This window comes from Gymnodraco acuticeps, unplaced genomic scaffold (genome assembly GCF_902827175.1).
Source record: "Gymnodraco acuticeps unplaced genomic scaffold, fGymAcu1.1, whole genome shotgun sequence".
NCBI classification, from domain to species: domain Eukaryota; kingdom Metazoa; phylum Chordata; class Actinopteri; order Perciformes; family Bathydraconidae; genus Gymnodraco; species Gymnodraco acuticeps.
Window position 1 is genome coordinate 112,385 of NW_022990142.1, and position 23,174 is coordinate 135,558.

The window sequence follows — 23,174 nt, forward strand, 5'->3', positions numbered from 1 at the left end:
ACAGGACATCTCCTCCGTTATCTGAGCGGCAGCGCAGCCTGGAAGGAACCACGGGAAAGAGCCAGGAAAAAGGTGGGACTATTGTCCGAGCATCCTGCTGCATGTGACTGACGCTCATTGTTTCAGGACTGCTGTGTGTTTTCTTTCAAATCGTTTTCTGGGAACATCCTCTCAGAGCATCACATGTGTGACATCACACAAAGAGAAATGAGAATATTGCCTGTAATGAGTCGTGGTAAATACACTTTTGAGGGGATCTTATCCAAAACTGATTATATGTATCTTAAATCTCTGAAGTGTAGTGTAGTTTTGTTATCCTTTAATTGTTATCATTACATTATGTGTTGAAATTATTTAAGATATTGTCAGAATGGTGACTTTAACAGAATTTCCTCATCAATACCTTAATATTACAATTCCAATCAAATTCTGAATGATTGATGAGTCCTAATTTTTACATTGTCATCTAATCCAGTAACAAATACATATTGAATGAACCCTCTGTGGAGACATTGTTTTCAAGTTAGACATACAAAAGACAAACTATAACAACAAAAGCAACACCAATGTAACTTTTGATTTTCCTCACTGTGCCTATGGGGACAATACTATATCCCCTTTGTCAATTTATAAAGTTATCTTAATTTCTATCACTGTGGTGTAAACAATTACTGTCACTGTAACTTTAAATAAGGCTGGATAGTATTGAACTGTGCTGATATACTCAGTTTTGACTGAATGTACCTCAAAACATGTCGGAAAATGTTCAATTTCTGTCTTTATTCAGTGATTTTACATCAAAAAGCAGCTTAAAATAAATAAATAATAACAAACAGGCAAAAGGCATTCGGCTTAGTCAACAGTAATGACCGCGCTTATCTCAGTATACGGTTTCTTTGTTCTTCTTTTCAAACTATCAGCCTGTGCGCTCGTAGTTAGGCTGCATTATTCTTTAATTTGAGGATGGGGCTGCAGACTAACGGAAGCAGAAGTGATTCAGTCTTTTTTGTTTTAAATGTGAGAGCTCCGAGCTCCGGGTCCACGGAAGCAGATATCTGTTTGTCAATAAGTCTGTGAATCATAACAACAACACATATCAGACTCGGCAGATAGAGAAATAAATAATAATGATGTTTAGTCATCCCGGGGAAAGGGAATTACCAAGGCTGCGGGTTTATTTATGACTCCATTGTTTTGTTTGTTTTGTTTCGTGAATGGCAGGGGGCATAAATGATGATCTTTCATTTAATGTATTTGATAATTTAATGGTAAAATCAACACTGTCCAATCAATACTTGTAATTATTAATAAGACGTGGAGATTTCCTGTCATGAAAGCTAGAACACAAGAAGACACTCTGCCCTGTGAACCATATCAAACATACTTAAAGATCAAATGCAAAGCTTCCAAATATGCTACATTTTTATAGAAATGTTGTTTTTAAGACTGCCTGTATTTAAAAAAAAAATTTAAATCGAGATAATACACCCGAAAAAAGCTTTTTATTGATACAAAACTTGACCCAAAGCCGTCTGAATTTCTGACATGACCTCCCAGCAGCCTCCGCGCGCGTGACGTCATTCATGCCAAACAGTCTCTGGACCAAACATCCCGAAACTCGGCAGTCTCGGTCACAAGTTTTTCGAAAAGAAAACTGAATTAACATGGGTTATTGTTGTGCTTTTTGTTGTACGAACGGTGCGGGATCTGGGAGAGTTTTTCATGTATTTCCCAAAGACCAAATCATCCGCAAAAAATGGATTTAGTTAGTGAATCGTGTTGGCTGGCAACCGACAAAATGGAGCAGGTTGTGTTCTGATCACTTCACGTGTGATGCATACGAGGTTGATCCTGCTATCATGAAGTCTGTTGGTGGAGAAGCATTAATAGTATGTCGGAGGCTGAAACCCGGAGCCGTCCCCTCCACATTTCAGCACAAGAAACCACTGAAAGAACGAAAGAGCCGGGCGATGGAGAAACGACAAATAATTGAGGTAAACAACTTTTGATTAGATTTCAAAGCGCACGGAGCACAGCAGATAACGCAGATAACGGAATTGCAGTTTTATTAAGTTGTATTGCCTATAGAGGTGGGCACCGTTAGATTATGTGTCTTTACGATCATAAACAATGTGTTGGATGTGGATATTCCCACGGCCAAGTTTTTGCCAAATCAGGAAGCAAAATCGCCGGTACGCCAGATGCCTGTAGACTTCATGTTCCGGTTCTTCGTCACCATACGGCCCATTGTGGTGGGCGTACTCATACCGGGACACACGCAGCACATCACGGTCCAGACAGTTTATGTCGAACGTCCTACAGTCGGTGATGCAGACTTCTTCTCCCATCTCTTCCTTCACTTTCCCGTAGTTGTGGCAGCACTTGTTTTCTCGGCTTGTAGGCATGGTCTGGCAGTTTCCACATCTACACCAATTCTCAGCACCCTCGGCCTCTTCCTCAGATGGCGAACTTGAATCATCACCATCAGCACTTTCATCGGTGATATCAGGTGACGTTTCCTTGTATTTCCTCTTCGACATCAGAGGCTCGTAGAGATAGGGTTGGATGTCGACAACATACTCCAGATATTGGGTGGCCTCCGACTCAGAATCAGACATGATAAGCCGGGTGGAAATATGTTAGGCATTGAACAAATTCCCATCCACCTCGTCCTTGTGAGGTGAGTCCGCCTGGAATTTATTTTTCTAAACCTCTCTAAAAAGGTCAAATTTCACTTGTTTTGCATCAATCTTGATACAGGGTACTTATTATATGTTATAGTTTGGATTCCTAAAGCTTTTAGTCTATAGTCTACTCAGAATCAGACATGATAGACGAAACTAGTTGTACTATCGGCGGAAGCCGCTGTGATTGATAAGCCAGGTGGAAATATGTTTGGCACATCTGACATCACGCGCCGCCATCTTGCGGAGGAGCGGCGGAGAAAATAAATCGTCAGACTTGGTGTTGGGGGTTGAACAAAATTAATATTGCGCATTGCCAGACTCATATTATCTCCGATTTTAATACTGCAATATCTTAGATAGTGTTGTAGCTATATGATTTTGATTGTACTGGCAATTATACAAAAAGCTTTGCATTTGATCTTTAACATGTTTTGTAATACTTGATTCATTGATTTCATTCAGTAACCCGTCATTTAAGTTTGACACGTGAAGCCTTTGCAGTGATTCCTGCGGTGGCTTGTTTTCCCGATGGTAGATACATCCTCAGTAATGGTTCAGATAAGGGCAGCGCCTCTCTGGTAATTACTCTCAGCCAGCTTCACACATGGAATTTGAACATGTTAGCTGTCCTACAGTGCTTTGTGTATTTCTAAGTTGAGACTAATTCATATTTCATGAAAATCAAATAATCCAATGTTGCAATAATCATACAAAGTTGTGATGAGATAAACATTAAAGCATGACACATTTCACTATACTATATATCTTTTTCAGTCCAAGTTTGGATATCACTCTTAATGGAAAACAGACTCAACATCTTAGATTGTATGTATTGAATGGATAGTTGTTTGCATTCAGTGTATCAAAAGGCAAAATGTCCTTGAAAGTGAGGTCTTTTTTCTTCTACTCTGACCTTGTTATTGTAGGTATATGGTGCGGCTGTGGCTCAGTGGATAGAGTGCTGGACTTCAAATCAGGGGGTAGCGAGTTCAAGTCCCACTGCAGTCGGCATGTCGTTGTGTCCCTGGGCAAGACACTTCACCCCAAATTGCTCCTGTGGTGATTGTCCACAGTATTGAGTATGTAAGTCGCTTTGGATAAAAGCATCTAACAAATGACATGTAATGTTTTTCCTTTGTGTTGGAAAGAATCTTGTATTTATGATTTTTATAATATTTCGGGGAATTCAAACCATTTATTGATATAGTTTAGTGTTGTCGTGGTTGTTTCATATTAATATAACATTGCTGTTACAATTGTATTTATGTTTGAATTGGACATATTTTGATGTGTACACCCCGGGCAGGAAGATTAGCAGCTGCCAATAACAGAGGCTAATGGGGATCCAATAAAATGAACAATACACATACTTATCTCTTTTGCATCCTATGATTACGATTTGAGCTGATTAAATAAATCATTTTAACATAAAATAATGGGTTTGATTGTTTAAACATTGAAAAAGGCTTGAAATTAATTGTGAACATGGCTGTTTTGTAGAGCTCAAACAAACAGACTATTAATGGATTAGCTAATATCAATTCATCAGCAAACATTTTGATAATTCTAAATAACTTCTGCTGCTGGTTTTTGCCTTTCACATGTAAAGGTTTCATATTTTGCCCTATAGGATCTGCATCTGCTCATTATTGTATAGATGTGTTGATCGTTTGGTGTAAAAATTAATGAAAAATCAGAAAACAGTTTTTCAAAATCCAAGTTAAATCCCAACAATATTCAATTTTAAATTAGATAATCCACAACAATTTGAAGAATTCTATATTGAAAGGGAGCACATTTTCATTTACATGACATTTTACCATGATGAGTAAAAGGTTATTTTCCCAATCAATTAACCGCCCAGTCGTTGCAGGTCTAATGATGCCAAAACTACATATCATTATATCATCATCTTGGTATCTGAGAAATTGTGATTGTATTAAAATAATCTCCTTATTTTCCGTTTCTACATTTAGAGAAGTAAAAACTTACTTTGTGATCTCGGTGGCTCATCTTTAATCCCTCACAGCTCAGTGGCAACTTGACCTCCCCATCATAAGCCTATTCATGTCAATCTGACACGTCGTGCTGATGGGAACAGATCCACTTTGCCCCTGACAGGAACAAGAGATTTACCCATAATGAACACTCCACTTCCTCCAGTCCCGCAGTCCAGCCAGTGACTTAGGTCTGCGGGCACATTTGAATAATGAGAATGAGACTAACTATGTGCAATAGACACAAGAATTCAATGAACGGCCTGACAATCACTGTTACTGATTGCATGTCTACCCACAGAGGAAGAGTGTGACCATTAGACCCAGTGTCAGCAGCAGAGAGCTTCCTCAGCGCAGCCCCGTGGGTATTATTATGTCGGCTCCATTAAAAATGCTTTTGTTTTCCTTGTGTTTCACCCTCTGTGTTGCAGTTTTACTTACAGTGTTTTTCTGCGTCCCCGCTCCTTCCTGCTGAATATTAATGTCTTCTATGCTAATGGCCTTACACCGGCTGAGGTCGACCAAGCTCCTCCTCTGAATGTTAATCCTGCCGCTTCATTTGCATACGCTTAAGTGTCAAATTCCCCCACAAATCATTGCGGGCTGCCTCCGTACGGCGGAGTGACAGCACAGAAACAATGTGGTCACATGGCGTCGAATCCAAATCAAAGCCTGTTTAGATTGCCAGGTCAGCGCGGGTTCACGTTGTGTAAAATGAAGGTAATGGGATAGCAGTCAGCGTGCTGCAGAAATACAGCCGGGCAGGTAATAAGTATGAATGGAGCAGGTAATAAGGTTGGGATAGAAACAGACCCCGAGTCAGCGCAGGAGCAGCACTGTTTAAGCTGCACAGTTATCAGTTCAGAGGTGAGCGCTGATCCCAGGTGAGCACGCAGGACTGGTTGTAATGCTTTTTTACCACTCTTTCTGATTTCCATGTGAGCTTCTCTCTTGAGTGCATGGCAGGTGAAAGGTTGTTTTTGATAAGGAACAGAAAACAGTTCGTAGTTGCTTTTTGGAGGGAAGATTTTCACCTAAAAATAGATTTGTTTACAGCCTGAAGCAGACAGCATGAGATCAAATTAAATGTGTGGAATTTAATAAGCATTAAATCATATGAATCATCAATGTTAGTAAGACAGACACACTGGGAAGAACAGTTTTCCATATCTTCGGAGTATTTGAAGAAAGTAACCAACAGATTAATGGATAATAAAAAAAATCATTAATTGCAGAATATCTATACTAAACTGCAGCATCCTCCACTACACACACCTAATGGCTCAAAGCAAACACCCTGTGTGTTTCTTTCTGTGGGTTGAATGAAACATAATGTAATATAGATTACATAATGTAAGCATATAGAAGTGAACTATAAAACACCTTACATCTCCAGAAGTCCTTTGTTTACTTCCTGAACATAGTGACATCACTGCACTGTATGCAACACTTCTATTGGCTAGCGCTCCAACACTTTGTACGTGATAGGCTAAGGGGCGGGACATCTCTAAGAGGTTGACTAATCACAACAGAGCCGGCCAGCTAACCAATCAGAGCAGACTGGGCTCTGGTTTCAGACAGAGGGTGAAAAGAGGTGCTGCAGCACAGGCAGTATGAGAAAAATAAAGAGCTTTTTGAACATTAAAGCATGGAGACGTGTCCCAGTAGAGACACTACATGCATGAACCTGAACATTAACATTATAGGGACCCTTTAAAACTGCATTTGTAGCCACTTTTTACATGAGAAGTAACTTCAACGTTTAGTCAAATAATCCAAATGAATGAGGATTATCTTTTGATAAATTACTTAAAAAGGTCCCATGTCATGGCCATTGCTACTGATCATAATTCCATTGTTGAGGTCTACTAGAATAGATTTATAATGTATAATGATTTATAATCCTGCCCCCCCCCACTCCCTGTGAGCCCACTGTGCTCTGATTGGTCAGCTCGCCCACTCTGTTCTGTCCACCACCGTTACAGCGGAACATCAGTGATTCTGTGTTACCATGGCGTTAGCAACCAGAAAATGACACCAGTAACAACAAACAGATGAGAATGCTGCGTGGGGTCTGGGTGCCGTGTTGGTGGGACATGGCGAGGCTTCACTAGCACCCGCAACCCCCCCCAAACGCGGCGCACCACAGTTTTGCCGTCACGTCACTGTACCCAGGAAGAAAAAGAGAAATCTCCAACGAGGCGTTCTGAGGCAGCATAGACAGGTATTTTCTGTGTTAGAGTTTTACTCGCTACAAGGTGTACTTTGAGGGTTTGTGACTCTGCAAGGCAAGTTTATTTATATAGCACCTTTCAACACAAGGCAATTCAAAGTGCTTTACAAAAAACGAAAGACATTGCAGACCGTTTACATGCAGAAAAACCTTCATAACACACAAGGGGACGGGTAATAACCGGAAAAGCATGACATGGGACCTTTAACTAACTTGGCTATAATGAAAGCAAACAACACTAAATATCTCTTTAAAACAAACCTTAAAGAGACATTTGAAGAAGTAACAACGTCCTTTGTGTGATGTCAGTGGCAACAGCATCCACTAGAAGTTCTAGTCCATGCAACAATACAGAATACAAGATGTTAAATCCAAAGAATAACATGCCTCAGTCTAATTCTAACAACTTTTTTTCCCACTCCCGGAGGATTCACGGCATAAAGCCTCTGCTACAAATGTCACTTAAACTCGTACAGACTGTAGTTTCCTCTCGGGGGTAAGACCGTCTCTGAGTGTCAGGTCCTTGAGTCCTGCGCCTGCCAGTGCGAGCAGCAGTTGCACCACCAGCCAAGCAAATTCCAAAAGCAAACTCATGAATAAGACAAATGGGAGAATTTCTACCAGAAGTGTGACTTCAGTCGACTCCTTCAGCACCTTTTCAGAAAGGTGCTCTCTTACTGAGGCTTAGTCCGTTTATCCTGTTCAAACTACAGTGAGTCATTTTCATCGGCACCGTGTTAAGTACGCTCCGAGGCATTTTCATCCTTAACAATGGAAGAGCTTTCACGATGTTAAGCATCTTTTCTCGGCTGATAATTCGGCTATACGCGAAGCTTGAAATCATTTTGACTGGATCAACAAAATACAACCCACTCAACGAAAGGCTTTCATGTGTCTCTTCAAACTGAAATCCAACAAATGAATTCACAATGATTATGTTCTTTTGATTTGTTTTATACACTTTCTGATTTCTGCTGTATGCTTAAAGCACAACAATTAAAGCCCCTGCTTATTACAAGTATTTCTGTAAGGGCAATGCATAAATATTATATCTATATCATGACATGAGATGAGATATCATCTTCTATTTTGAATATCGTAATTTTCAATATTTGACAGTAATTTGCATGACAGTAATTTTGACTATTATCTACATGTTTAACCATTTGCCTTTACCAACTTAGTCATTACATCTACATTATTGATGATTATGTATTTATAATGTCACTTTGAAACTATTTTGTGAAAGCAGCATGGTCAAGCCTATATATTGTTGCCATATTGACACAAAACGTAATGTTGTTTTATCATCTTCATACCCAATTGTTTTACGAGCATTGCCTATGACCATGATTTTGAAAAGTTGACATGTTTGAAAAGATGCCAAAATGGATGCTTTGGTCCTTAAAACATAATTCTTTCAGTGTTGGTGCTGCAGCCCTTTACAGTATATGCAGCACTATCCTCATTTCATATGTTTACTTTACTTACAGGAGTTTTATTTCACTTTCTCTAACAGGGAGTCTAACAACCTTTGCAGAATTACATACTGTACATTTTTCTGTTTTTGTGAATTACGTTTATGGCAAAAAAACTATAATAAATGTGCATATTTTGTGTGACATTTAAACATCATAAATGTCCTTATTTGTTGTAATAGAGATACTTTATGGTTATTTCTGTACATCATATCTGTTCTAGATAATGGGTCTGCATTTTTTGATAGGAAAGAAGATTTTGCAAATGTTGTTGTTATTCTTTTCGTATACAGTAGTGACGAATGCGGGAGTAAAGCCAACGTCAACAAAACAAAACGATTAAGATGGTCATATATCTTTTAAGACTGAGATAATCAAACTGATGTTTCCATAAAACCAGCATTCACTGCCAGCGTTTTATATCTGACACAGAAGGATCTTCAAAAGCTGCTAGTCGCTAAACCTTGATGAAATATTCAAGAAACTATCCAGGACAATTCAGCCTTTTTCTTCTAATGGAATACAGATCTTAGATAACTTCCTGTTTCTCTGACCATGTGTGTACACTGACATGGTCTTATTTCTAAGAGTGAGCCAGATGCATCTGAAAGTATATGGATACTATGGAAAAAAACTGAACGAACCCTTAAGGGAAAAGCTAACCTGCTTTACAGGAAGTAAACTGCTCTGTTTCTTTAAGCACACACAATATTTCTACACAATCTACAGCTCTGTTTTAATTACAGATAAAGACACAATCCCAAATTATACATGAAGCTCTCTCTAAAGGCAGATTTCTATCACAATCCTCAAATTCGTTTTTCCCATGCAAGATTTGTGTAAATACTATACTACTATATCATTCCGATATAAGCCTGAATGTATGGCACATCTTGATGCATACTAATTACAAACAATGTATGCATTTATTTCTCGTTATAAGACACCTTTTCCTCATTATTCTCACTGGCTGCATTTTAATTAAACACTAACCATAGCTAAAGGGAATATATATAACTCTTGTTGCTGAGGAAAGAAAGGATATGCTATGAACACCAACGGAACAAAAAACGAATTATATTATTATACAATTATATCATTAAGTCTGAGGAGATGAAGGTAATGGTTTGAACTGATGTTTGTGTGCTCATTTCATGGAAGTCATCCATGTGTTGTTTGTGCTGTATGCATGTCAGGTGGTGCGTTAACATGCATGCAACCATCCTGCATGTCTCTGAGTCTGTGTGTGTGTGAACATGTGTGTGAGTTTGTGCATGTGTGTGTGTGAGCATGGTGATTGCACTTGGTGTCTCGGTGTGTGCGGTACGGGAGTTGAGGTCCGCTGAGGCTTGGACCACTCCGCATGAATAATGCATCAGACTGGGCCGATGCATCTCAGCAGCGTTGCCTTGGTCTGCTTAAAGTTGCAAGTTCCTCTAAAGGAAAGTCAGCATCATTCTGCGAGCTGCTGCAGCAACACAGCCGGAGCCTGGCTCGAAAACCAGATTTCTGAAAATGAATGTAACTCCTATACTGTATATCCAATCATTTCATTATGATCTGAAATGCCTCCGTTTTTAATGTCTCAGTGGGAGACAAATAGCAAATGAAAGCTACCAGAATTCAAATGTAAAGAAAACATGGTGTTAATTGGCTATTGTAATACATTAATACACAACTGATTTTTTAAAGTTAAATTATAAAAGATCACTGGTTAAAGCTTCTCAATTGTGAAAATGTACTGGTTTTCTTATTATCCTGATATAATAAAGTGAATATCTTTTGGTTTTGGACAAAGGCATTTTTAAGAGGTCACCAAAGACACATTTGAGTGGTTGCTGACATTCTATAGGTCAAATGATAAATGAATCAATTTAAAAACAATTGGCAGGTTAATGCAACATTAAAATCACCCTTAATTGCAGCCCTAACATTTATAGTTCACAAAGTGAAGAGTTAGGCAGCTAAAAGGTGCTTTTTATTGCGTATTGCTGTTTTATATTCTCATAAATATGCCTCTGGAGAAGTACTTGACATGTTGGATGAACTTTTTATCTGCACACTTACACATTTGAGATCAGAGAACAGATGCTGAAGACAGATGCTTGCTGTATAATTCACAGAGGGACCAGCAAAGGTTTAGTCTGAATGACACAGTATGCCACACTCGCAGAGAGACAAACTGGTTGAAGCATCAGGAAAATTGACGTGAAAATAATTCACACTAAAGCAATTATATCATGATCACCTTACTCTGCAATCAGGGTCACTTTCATTGAGGAAACTTGATCCACAGACACAGGGATTAATCATGAATCATTCTGCAGCACTTCATAGTGAGCAAACTCTCTGCATTCTTGTCAGACTTGTTTAACTGCTTTTGCACAATATGCAAATATGTCATCTAAAAAAAAGAAATGTATGCAAATGCATGTAGCAGCCTGTTTAAAACAGTCTGTCAAGCTAAATAATATGATAACTGTAGATATCACTGATTTGTAGAACAGTTGTACCTGATTTTGAAACGTGACCCTACTTCAGGTGAATCGCTAAACTCAATCAGACTAGGTGAAGCTTAAAACACAACTTAATAAGGCACGTGAAAGCATCTCTTCCTCATATCGTGTTATTTCCACTAAACCGTATGACTTCAGACGAGGACATTTCTCGCAGTCTGTTTACTTTCACCTCAGGAATGTTTGGCACTTTTTGGCATCACATCCACACCTCCTGATTGACACACATGTAAACCGAGCCCCTCTCTTCCAGCCCCAACATCCCTTCCCTTCCTCTCGGCTCCGGACCTCCACATCCCCGCTACCCTCCACACCGGCGCCTGAGCGTGGTCGGACAGCAGGCACTCTCCCCCGGGCTGCTTGCTCACCTCTGTGCGCGCCTGCAGCCGCTTGTTCATCTCGTAGATCCGATACTCGGGCTGGACCATGTAGGGCGCGTGTCTCCTGTAGAAGGGTCCGAAAGGAGAAGAGTAGAAGGGGTCTTGCGTTGAGTTGGACATGGTGGCTCCGGGCGAGGTTTCAACATCCAGCGGGCACAGCGGCGCACATTGGAGCGCAATGCTCTCCGAAAAGACCCCCAGTACAGGAAGCAGCCGCTGCCGAGGCTGAGCTGCACTCTGCAAGTTGGCTTGCCTAGTTCTCTGCTATAGCGTGGAGCTGGAGGAGGAGGGAGGAAGAGGGGAGGGGGAGGAACAGGGGAGGAAGGGGGGGAGATTGAAGGGGGGAGGAGGGAAGTCGTTTCCTGTTCCCTCAAGACCTACACTCAGTTTTGCACTCTTTCAAAGTTCAAGTCAGAGCCCTGTGTGTGTGTGTGTGTGTGTGTGTGTGTGTGTGTGTGTGTGTGTGTGTGTGTGTGTGTGTGTGTGTGTGTGTGTGTGTGTGTGTGTGTGTGTGTGTGTGTGTGTGTGTGTATGTGTATGTGTGTGTGTGTGTGTTGTGTGTGTGTGTGTGTGTGTGTGTTTGCAAGTGATGCATTGTTTACATGTGTTGATACTGTAGAGACAAATCAAGTATTTTCCTTGATATACAATGTTCACATTTTGTTTTTAGTGAAGAACAAGAATCTAGAGATGTGTTTGTTTAATTTGAATCAACAGAATAGTGTATCAGTCACATTGGGGGTTTTAATGATATTAAACATCAACTAATTGAACCTAAAGTATTCAGATGGGTTTAAACAATATACAGATTCGTTAGAACGCATTATCTTAAATGATGGGCTCAAAATATGGACTAGAATAGCAACACTGACCCCATTATATCATAATTATTCAGTATTTAAGATAAAATGTTTCAATATTACCACCAAATATTGCTTTAGCTCATATTTTGTCCGTTTATGTGATTTCAAACAGAGTTCAGATCAAACATCTTCAGTGTTATCAGCATTGAGATAAATTACTGTTATGCTCTTCTAATTAAAATACTGTAAGAGAACGCGTTCACTTTAGCAATTGGATAAAAATGTACTTCAGTTGATTTTTCATGATTTTGAAAACATGATTCCAGTTCGATAAAGTCTGCATGTTTTATGTCTGAACAAATACATAAAATGTAAACTGGCTGGAGTTTAATATAATGGGGACTTGACTTGGAAGCAGAGGGTCGACGGTTCAAGTCAGGACTGAGTGCGGACTTGTACCTGGAGAGGTGCAAATTCACCTTCTGATTGATTGATTGAAAAGTTTATTAACAGCTTGTATATTGGGTACAGTACAGTACAGCTCAAAACATACAATTGTTAATGGGATGCAGACCAGAGAAAGACTTTCGTCTTGTTTACATCAGGGTCCCCCATTTCCAATTCATCATATCATTTAAGACATATAAGACATATAAGACATACAGATGGCTTATTTACAATTTACATACAGGTGGTTTTTTACATACAGATTGCTTATTTACAATTCTGGGCACTGTGTACAAAAAAAAATTGCTGCCCTTATTCCACCGCTCTTGCAAGATGTGTTATATGCAGTCTAGATTTTGCTGTGTTTGCATTCTGTGTAAATGTATCACGATAAAAAGCGGATTCAAAATCCTCCTCGCTACATGTACCTTTATCTACATTCTCATGGTGTAAGACTCACAGTAAGTCTTACACCATGCTGAGAAACACAGCTCGTAAACAGTCCATTTCAAGTGTAGCATGATTTCATAATAATGTATTGATCCTCTTGCCAGCGGTCAATACTGCTAATGACAGAATCTTAGTACCTGGCTTGTTACGCACCAAGTGGCATACTTTGTGCTTAAAGGAAGGTAGAGGGGGAACTCGCTGCTTTGTGCTGCAGCGGAGAGTCCACCATACACCCTGTCACTCTGAATGTTAACAAGCCAAAACCTGTTTTTAAAACACGCTGGAATTTCAAAAGCATGTGCTCAGTGGTGGTTTGATAATTGATGGTTGTTACTGTGAGGCCGTTGTGTGTTAGATAATAAATGGTTGTATTTCTCTTTCAATGGTTCAGCAATATTAATAAAGAACCTCAACCACATGTGATAGGAGTAATAAACCTTTTGCATGTGAATGAATATGCATTTAAAAAATCATTGTTGATCTTCACCAAGCTCTGATTGACACGTGTAGGGGTCCTGACGCACACATGTGGATCGGCCCCAAATAACCCCCCATCTGTGTGCATTTTGTATATATTCTTTGTCACATTTAAATTCACATTTTATCTAGAACAATCAGTATTCACATGAACAAGAATGGATAATATGTTTTGGTTTTTAGTTGTGTGCAAAATATAAACTAAAACAACACATGTTTTGCTTTCTATATACAATAGGATACACATATTTAGCTGATAATGCAGGACCAGTCTACTGTTAGTGAAAATTGTAATCCAATGGTACACTTTTAAACAAATGACTTACACTAAATCAAATTGTGAAAAGGACATGCAGTGAATCAGTTGGTAATCCAGTGTTTCGTACCATCCACTTTTCAGAATATTAAGTATTTTTTGCACAAAACGTGAACGCTTTTATATTTCCATCAGCAGTTTCAGATTTCTTGCATTGTTAGATCATTACGAACCACTACGTCTGTTCCTGTAAATGAAAAAAAAGCAACACCTACAGAAACCCAGAACATTTGAATATGTCGAAGTAGTTTTCCACGTGATTCATTAACATGTGATCTCTGGCAATTGCAGGAATATCAAACCCATGCGCTTTCAATGTGAAATCAAAGCTCACATATAATTTGCTTGAATTAAATACACCTTTCATAGTTTTCACTGTTACACACTTCCCACTATCAGAAGATAATCCATCCGGTTGATCAAATCCTTAAACTACTTTCTTCTTCAGTTTGTAACTTCCATCATTTCCCAGAATGACCTGGTGGTGTTTCAGAAGGGAATCCTGAAATCCACTTATAATGTGGGTGATTACATTTCATACAGTTATGATCAGATTTTACATCATCAAATCTCACAAATTACCCATAATGACATTATTTTCTTGCTAGTAAGCTTGTTATTGAATACACATTTGTAATCTATTCATACATTTAAAATGAGAAAATATCTGTATCTTTCATACTAATTGCCTCATTTGACACATGCAAACAGATTGGTTACAATTTATTTTTACAATTCTGCACTACGGCATATGTCAATAACATCATTTAGTGTGAAAGTATGTGTCACTAACATGTTGAATTTTCCCAGCAGTGCATTGAAAATCTTTTTTTGGCACAGCGATTATGATTTCCTCCATGTTCTCCTCCGTGACAGATTTGGCCTGGACTGCAAAGTAGCCACAAGAATCTAAAAATAAACAGACAAACACTCAGAGCGTCCGTAACGTTGCAACCAAATCTCACATTAACTGCCCGCTCTGGGAATTAATGAACAGCATTTATGAAGTCTGACTTTTAATCCAAAATGGCTGAATGAGGGGAGGCAGTCTGAATCGAGTGAGATAAAAGTTGTAATCCAAATGCCTCAGGCATCCGGTCGGGTAATTAAAAAAAAGTTGGAAAAATCTATTAATAAACCTTTAATTAAAAACTACATTTTTAATATCTCAAGACCTTTTCAATTGACATTTCTAACAGGATTTGGTTCCTCGCCTAAAGCGCTTACCACTCGAGTGTGGCTGCAATGCATTACATTGAAGTGAACAGCTCATTTAACAGATTTTAATATGAACTTGGTTGTATTGTGATCGTAAACAGGACCTACATGTGGGGTTAGGCAGCAGAAAGTCTCTGATTTCCTTTTTTCAGCTCGCAATGGCTGTCCTTCCAGATGATCTACATTGAAACGCACAGAAACACAGATAAGATTTATTCAAAACTTGCATTTCAAATCACACATATATTATGCTTCACCACCAATTTCAGTAGTAAAACGTGTGCAATCACAGTAGGATTTTAAAGTTAAACTAACTGACCACTTGTCATATTGTATGGAAATACATTATTTTCTGATTTTGATTTAGTAACAAGAACAAAATGAGCCCTACACTGCCTGTGAATCAGAATCTAAAATCTTGATGCAGGTTAGAGGCAAAGGCAAAAAGAGTAAACTTGCATTTTAATTAGCAAGCACACATTGATACAATAAGAAAATATAAGTACACCATAGTAAAGATCTTTTAAAGTGAATATACAATTATTACCAGTAACATGAACTATTGTAAATAAATACATAACTTAATGTGTAGTCAAAGCCTGATACGTTTCATAATCAGAATCAGGTTTATTGCCAAGTAGGTTAACACATCCGAGGAATTTGACTTGGTGGAAATGGTGCATATATAAACACAGTTTTATTCCTCTGTGCCATTCATCTCCAATGTTGTCTGTTAGAAACACATCAATGAGCCCCACCGTGAACTAAACACAAAAACTGGACTCACACCGTCCTGCTGCCCCAAATACTCAGCAGAGCACCAAATGTGGATTAATCCACCGCTGTAAATAGTCCCTAACAAATGCACTATTTACACTCATTTGAATAACATCCTAAAAACGATAGAGCCCAGCTATTTGGGAAACAACTGACTGAACCTTTAAACAGCTGTTCTTAACAAATTAGGTCTTCTTAGGGATGAATGGGCAAAGGGCCACAAACGGTTACATAAGTTGTTCTGTTCATAGGATGTATTTAATAAAATAGAAATATACGATATTTTTCCTTTCTTTAAAACACTGTTATGCCCGAGAGACCCCTGTACCGGGGCACTGCCGCAACATCTTGCAGGAAACAGTGTCTGAGGGCATGTTCATTTAATAAACTATGAATGTTTTATATCCATGTAACGGGAAGAAACTCATCTAACTGATCATTATTTTATTTTTTTCAAAATAAAACCCACAATGTTAACGCTGAGCCTCTGAATTAGCAACGAGCGGAAAATGCTAACAGATGACTGCACCGAAATTCACTCACAAAACCTTATTATATAACTTTGCTGCACATCCAACACATCGTTTCACATCGTGAGGTGACACAGAATCGAAGGGTACCCTCATTATCACTCAATTATACGAAATCGCGACTTTATAAACAAAAACAGACATCAAAACATGTGGCGCTAGGTAGCTAAAAATGCTAACATGGCTCACCTGTGTCTTTGTCTGGTCAAACGTGGTCTCAATGGCATTACAACGATAAAAACGCTGCTGAAGTTAATCCATAGGTTAATCCAATGTGTCTGTGTCCCTTTGAATGATTTCTGATAATCCATGAGCAATAAACCTGCTTTTCGGTTTTCAGAAGTCAGAGCTACAGACAGCTTCACTCTGGTGCAAACCTGAATGCGCGAAGCCCACATCTTTTTGTTTTACCATGTGTGTGAGTGGGGTGATTCCCCTTCGATTCTATTGGCTCTCACGGTCAGAAAGAGATGTCAATCACCAAAATCGACCAATGGGTTCCAGAGAAACGGTAAAACCCCCATTTCCACCCAAATCACCTCAGAGGTGGAGTGTTTTTTGCTAAACCTCTCTAAAAAGGTCAAATGTCACTTGTTTTGCATCAATCTTGATACAGGGTACTTATTATATGTTGTACTTTGGATTCCTCAAGCTTTTAGTCTACTTTACCATCATCCAAGGGTAGTTTTCACTATAAGTAAAAAATGATTTTTGGACGGACACTATAATTTACAGTTTTTCACTATGTTCAATCTGAATTTTCTTTAAAATAAAAAACATCTATATTGTTCTGACTTTTCTACATCCAACTCACAGGTTTATCATTACTTTGAGAAAAAGATTATTAATTTAACCCTTTTAGAAGTGAAGATATGGTCTTTTGTTCTGGGAATGTCATTTTCGAGCCTGAGACCTGAAAAACAGGCTCAGGGCTAAACTTTAAATAATAATTTCTAAACACTTAAAGGTCCCCTATTATACTGTTTTTCATCAATATATTATAGGTCTCAGATATATACAAACATGTTTCTGAAGTGTTTGGCTCCAAACACCAAACAGATCATTGCAGCATCCCATAATCCCCTCTGTTTCAGCCCTGTTTCAAAAGTGCTGATTCTGTGTCTGTTACTTTAGATTAAAAGAAAATCACACCCCTCTGAGAGATATTTGGTTAAAAAGAGGAGAGGAGGAGATTCAGGTGATAAGGTGGGGGGGGTGGGGTTACCTTGGTTGCTGATTGGCTAATGGTTACACAAGCCAACAAATCTTTATGACATCATAAAGTGGCCAAAATCTGTTCAGCTCATTTTCAGACAGGTTTTTATATAAATGGATCAGGACAAAAAGAGAGCGAATCTTTTTTCTCTTTTCACCCTCTGTCTAAAACCAGAGAGCAAAGTGCATCATGTAAACCTCCACTTTCTATACTGCTCAGCCAGTTTTTGCTGCTTTAAATGTTAAATACTCATAATGTTTTATTGCACTGAACAGAATGATCCTCTTTACTCACTAAGTTTCTGTTCTGACCTTTGTTTTCGGCCACTGAATGGAGAAATGAGGGTGAGGAACTTTTATTTTGCAGCTTTAATTATCCTATCTCTAGTGGTCTCTTTGTGGATGAGTGCTTTTTTCAGGGCAGTTCAGTACATGACATGTTTCCCTATTTATTACTTCAGTACACTTCACTTTTTTTTGTAAACCACTTTTGTGTATTTATGTTTTGCTCCTGTTCATACTGGACATTTTTCTTTTTTATCTGAACCCTCAGAGACAACAAGTTGAATTGAAGTGAATAAACTACCTTGAGAGTTTGCATTGTATACCCTGCACATGTTTTCTGAATGTCTCCAGCCTCGACCATTCATTTTTAAACGAACAAAATGCATCAAGGATGAAGGAGAAGTGCTTTTAGTTGTGAAAAATCGCAAGGTGAGGGAGAAAAAACACTTGTGGATGAGAATGGAAATGGGTCAGGACACATATAGACAGACTCTCTGCTTCTGCTGGGTTTCCTCTCGCTGTTACTATGGTAACGCACCCTATCTGCCTGCCTACCTGCCTTTAGTGCACAAACTACACACCGAAGCAGCCGTGCTACAGGTTTGCACTTGAACGCACCGTTGAGGCTCCTGAACCGTGTAAGAGTGTGAAATATCAAGTTGTCTTTGATGTAGCTGCTAAACAACCACACTCATTCGTATTTTTTTTAATGAGAAGTATTAAGAATTAACCCTTGAGATTAAGCATTTAGTAAAGTATACAGTAAATACAACACAAGCACAATTAGATAATCACAGGGAATAAAACCTGTGATTTTCTAAATGTTGGCTACTAAAAAGTGAGGGTGTGATTTGCTTAGAAAAATATCGGTAACAATTTCCAGACTAAACGCCTAAGTAGATTTCAAGCAGACTTTACTTAAAGTTTCTATACTTTAGTGTGAATGTTCTGTCTTTGTGAGTCACTTTGGCTTTCTATTGCATAGTCGATTTTACTTTAAGCTTTGAAACTTATTATAAAATCCCTATGAAAATGTTTGACCTTTTCACTTTTTGTTACTTGCTATTCTTCACTTTTTTTGCCAAATCATATCTTTCAAAAATCATGGACTTCTTTTTATTTAAAAACTGTTTTAAACTAAGACAATGGCAGTCAAAGATTTCAGGTCAAACGCCACCTGGCAGATTTCCTTATAATAAGAATTGTTATTTATAAAAAGCAATTCTTACCTAAATATAGTTATGGTTTAGAGTTTTGTGATATATTTCATATATCTACTATGTGGTTAAGTGGATTTAATGTAAATCACACTAAAGCATCCTACAAAGATTTCAGAAGTGTTCAGGTTCATATCTGTACTTACTGCCTCTACACTGACATGTCTCCATGCTTTAATGTTCAGAAAGAACTTTATTTTTCTCATACTGCCTGTGTTGCAGCACCTCTTTTCACCCTCTGTCTGAAACCAGAGTCCAGTCTACTCTGATTGGTTAGCTGGCCGGCTCTGTTCAGATTGGTCAACTGCTTAGAGATAACCCCGCCCCCTTACGCTATCACCAGAGAAACTCCCTCTGGAGGGAACACAGGGGGTGTTTCTCAATGTCGAGTACGCTTGCTTGGTTGCACATGTCTTCCGAGTCACCTCCTTCAGAAGCGAGGCAAGAATACTTCCTGGCATTCGGAAGACGAAGAGTGGAACAGGCGAGCAAGTGTGCATGTGTGCGTCATATGAGAGGCCCCGCCTTACATTTTCCGCCACAGATTTGGGGAAATTGGTCCGTGCGCTAAGCATTGTGGGGATTTTAAGACCGCGGAGTCTACACATGTGCAGCCTTGAAATGTCTTGCTATATGAAGTACGCCGGGCTCAGGTAGAATTCCAATTATGCTGGACATTGGAACAGTCCTTCGGCGGCACTCGATGACAACACCCACGGATGTTAGCCTTTGCAGACCATTTACATGCACTAAAACCTATAACACACTACAGGAAAGGAAACTAAAAGAGAAATGGTTAATACAAATGTGACAAAAAAAAGAATAGTTATATCAGAAGTTCATAGCAGAGCATAAAAATATATCATGCATTTAAAGTGAGTAAAGTAATGATGTCAACGATAGCATAAAGAAATATATACAATAGAGGTGTGCAACTGAACCCATAGTAAGAGGTTAAGAGATTATATGGATCGAATATCTTTAGTGAAAAAACGGTATGTTTGTGAAATTCTGAAGGCAGGAGGACGAGTTTGATTGTGATATTATTAAAAGAAGGTGATTGACAAGCAGTCAGGAGACAGATGAGATGCTAAACATAGAGCAGGACGGTGGAAAGAGTGCAAATAAAACAGTGGTGAAGTAAAGCCTCTCCTATCTAACTCTGACCAGATTCCAGCTTCTTATGAGCAAAATAAAACTTGACTGTGAACACTGGGAAGTGTGTCTCCTATTCTGAGCACACAATTGTTTTCCAAATATGGATGAAATATACCCCGGATGCGGGAGCAGCAACTTCTATGGTGGAATCTCATTAGCATCGTAATAGCTTCCAGGCTCATTTGCATTTTGCCGTGAGTGATTTTTTTTCTCCCGTTCTCTCTCTTTCCTCTTCACTGCTGGATGGAATAATACAAAAAAGGAGTAAAACTTTGAAGCAGCTTATTTTATTTCATTATTTAAGTTAAACAAATTGTAATTGAAAAGCACTTTTCAATTATGCTATTTCCTCAGACCGGTGACAAATGAGTCTTACAGTCGTGTCAAGTAATTATGGGAGGACACACAGAACTACAAACTAATATTTGCACACAGGGATGACGAATTAGTGTAAATAGATTAATACTAGAAGTGGAGGCTTTTAGTTCTGTTTCTGAAAGAGCCAGTGTGTGCAAAGGTGGAGTTTAAACATCATATTTTCACCAATATCCTGAACTCTGGACATGAAGCCACAAAGGAGCCACCACACACAGACAAAAATGCTGCAGGAAATGCTGAAGCTGGTAAAATGACACCTTTCTAAGTTCAGAAAAAGGCAACTAAATATTAAAAGTGACTAGCCGGGCTCTTGTGAAACCTTCCGCCCTGTTTACCGAGGTGGCGACACGTCCTTGTGCTGAAACACGCAAACACACAGCTTGTTAGACATCCACACTCTTCTTTTTCTTATGCTGAATTTTTGCTGCTCGGGTAGGAAAGAGTTAATATTTTCAACCAGTTCTGCCTCTGACACACACACACACATGGACGCACACACACACACACACACATGGACGCACACACACACACACACATGGACGCAAGCACACACACACAAACATGGACGCAAGCACACACACACACACATGGACGCACACACACACACACACACACACACACACACACGGATGCAAGCACACACACACACAAATATGGACGCAAGCACACACACACACATGGACGCAAGCACACACACACACGCGCACACGAGCATGCACATACACACACACACACGCTCATATCCCCACAACCCATCACCCCTGATCACACTCAGACTCGCACACACTCCCACGCACACACACACATGCACACACAAACCCATAATTCCCAACACCACCTCCCCCCTCTCCCTCCTCACCCACCGCCTCCTCCTGCCTCCCTGGGCTCACCCTCCCCCCCTCCTCCTCCTCCTCCATTCTCCATCTCTGCCCCCCCTCCCTCCCTCCCTCCCTCCCTCCCTCCCTCCCTCCCTCCATCCATCCCTCCCTCCCTCCATCCATCCTCCCCTCCCTCTTCCTTCTCCACCACCACCGCCGCCCCCCCCTCAGGTCAGTTAATAAGCGAGCCTGAGCCTGTGCCTCAGCTCGGCTGTCTGGAGGACATGCAGAGCAGTGTCTCCTGGGAATTGGCTCATGCAGAATGCTGCTCCGCCGAGAGAATGGAATTTTACCCTCGCTAAGGCTCCCAGCCGCACCGCGCAGCAGGAAGCCTCACACACACACACACATACACACACACACACACACACACACACACACACACACACACACACACACACACACACACACACACACACACACACACACACACACACACACACACACACACACACACACGAGCATGTACACCAACACGTGCCGCAAATCAGCTCACAAACACACATAAAAACACAACATTCCCCAGAGTGTGTTTTCATGAGACGTCTCCCTTTAAGTAAAGTGACCACTACCTTAGAAAAACACTTATTTTCCCCCTGAATCATCAAGAAGACATCATTAACTTAATGGCCACACAGTCTCTTCGGGGACACGCGGTGATTGTCTTTGTTGTTCAAAAGCTTCCATTACAACCCCGGCAAATGTAAACACACGCGGTTTAAGGACGCTGGGACATCAGTGGCTACAGTGCTGATAATGAGTTGCCCCGTAGATTTTGGAAACTGTGGCTTTTCCACACTTCTGTCTCAACTTCAAATCTCGAGAAAGTCACCACCTCCTCCTCCTCCTCCTCCTCCTCCTCCTCCTCATGTTTCTTTCCTCCTCAAACCCACAGCTCCATCTATCGGCGTCCCTCTGCCACACGTGGAAGCCTGCAGGCGATGGAGGGTAAACACTGAGGAGAGGATTCAGTCAGATGCTGTAGAGCAGGGAACTATTTCATGCAAATTAAACTGTGGCTGCAAACAAGTTGTACTGTGAATGAGGAAGGGGTGAAGCATTAGAAGCAAAAGCAGGCATAATAGCACAGGAGCGAAACTAATTAAACGTCTTCTTGCAGTGACCTTTAACCCTTCATTTGTTTTTGTAAATGACATATTAAAAATGTCTCTAGATGGGACCTATTTGTTTTAGAGACTGGACAGAATGACAGAGGTCTGATGAATCATGTTGCCAAGCAATGCTGAGTATGATTCATGCCTCCAACAGGGTTTATATTTACTCAGAAAATAACAACATGCAGGCAGAGCAGGGAAACATGTTTTTGCTGATGTTTTTTCTTCAATTTCTACATATACAATCAGAAATATGGAAGGTGCCGTGTGAGCTCAGCGATTGGGGATTATGAGGTTTTTTCTCTTGTTGATGAGATTTAGCTGAGCAAAGGGAGGGATAAAACCCGATCCCATTTTCTGTGGTCGCTGCATGTGCGCCGAGTCTGGCAAGGATCTACAGTCGCAGAGATCCCACCACCTTCATGTGTAGATTATCTACACTGTTCCAATGGGATTAGCAACACACAGATTGTAAACCGGTGTTGCTGCAGGATTGAATTGTTCACAGACAAGACTGTGAGACAAAATGTGGGAGAGCCTGGCTAGTGAGATTGTAAAATAAAAAGCAATTAACGGGTAAATTCAGCATGGTTTGGGCCTAATCATAAACCATTTTCTT

The 23,174-nt window shown here is 39.8% G+C and overlaps 1 protein-coding gene across 4 annotated transcripts in view; it reads right to left on the reverse strand.

The window, feature by feature from the left end:
* Window positions 1-11,542, reverse strand: part of ldb2a (LIM domain binding 2a) — a 112,142-nt gene extending 100,600 nt beyond the window's left edge. For all 4 annotated transcript variants that reach the window (XM_034217186.1, XM_034217184.1, XM_034217185.1 and 1 more), the window contains exon 1: window positions 11,280-11,542. In XM_034217186.1, coding sequence (XP_034073077.1) covers window positions 11,280-11,411 — 132 coding nt within the window. In that variant the 5' untranslated portion in view covers window positions 11,412-11,542. The remainder of the gene's footprint in view (window positions 1-11,279) is intronic.
* Between the last annotated feature and the right edge of the window lie 11,632 nt (window positions 11,543-23,174).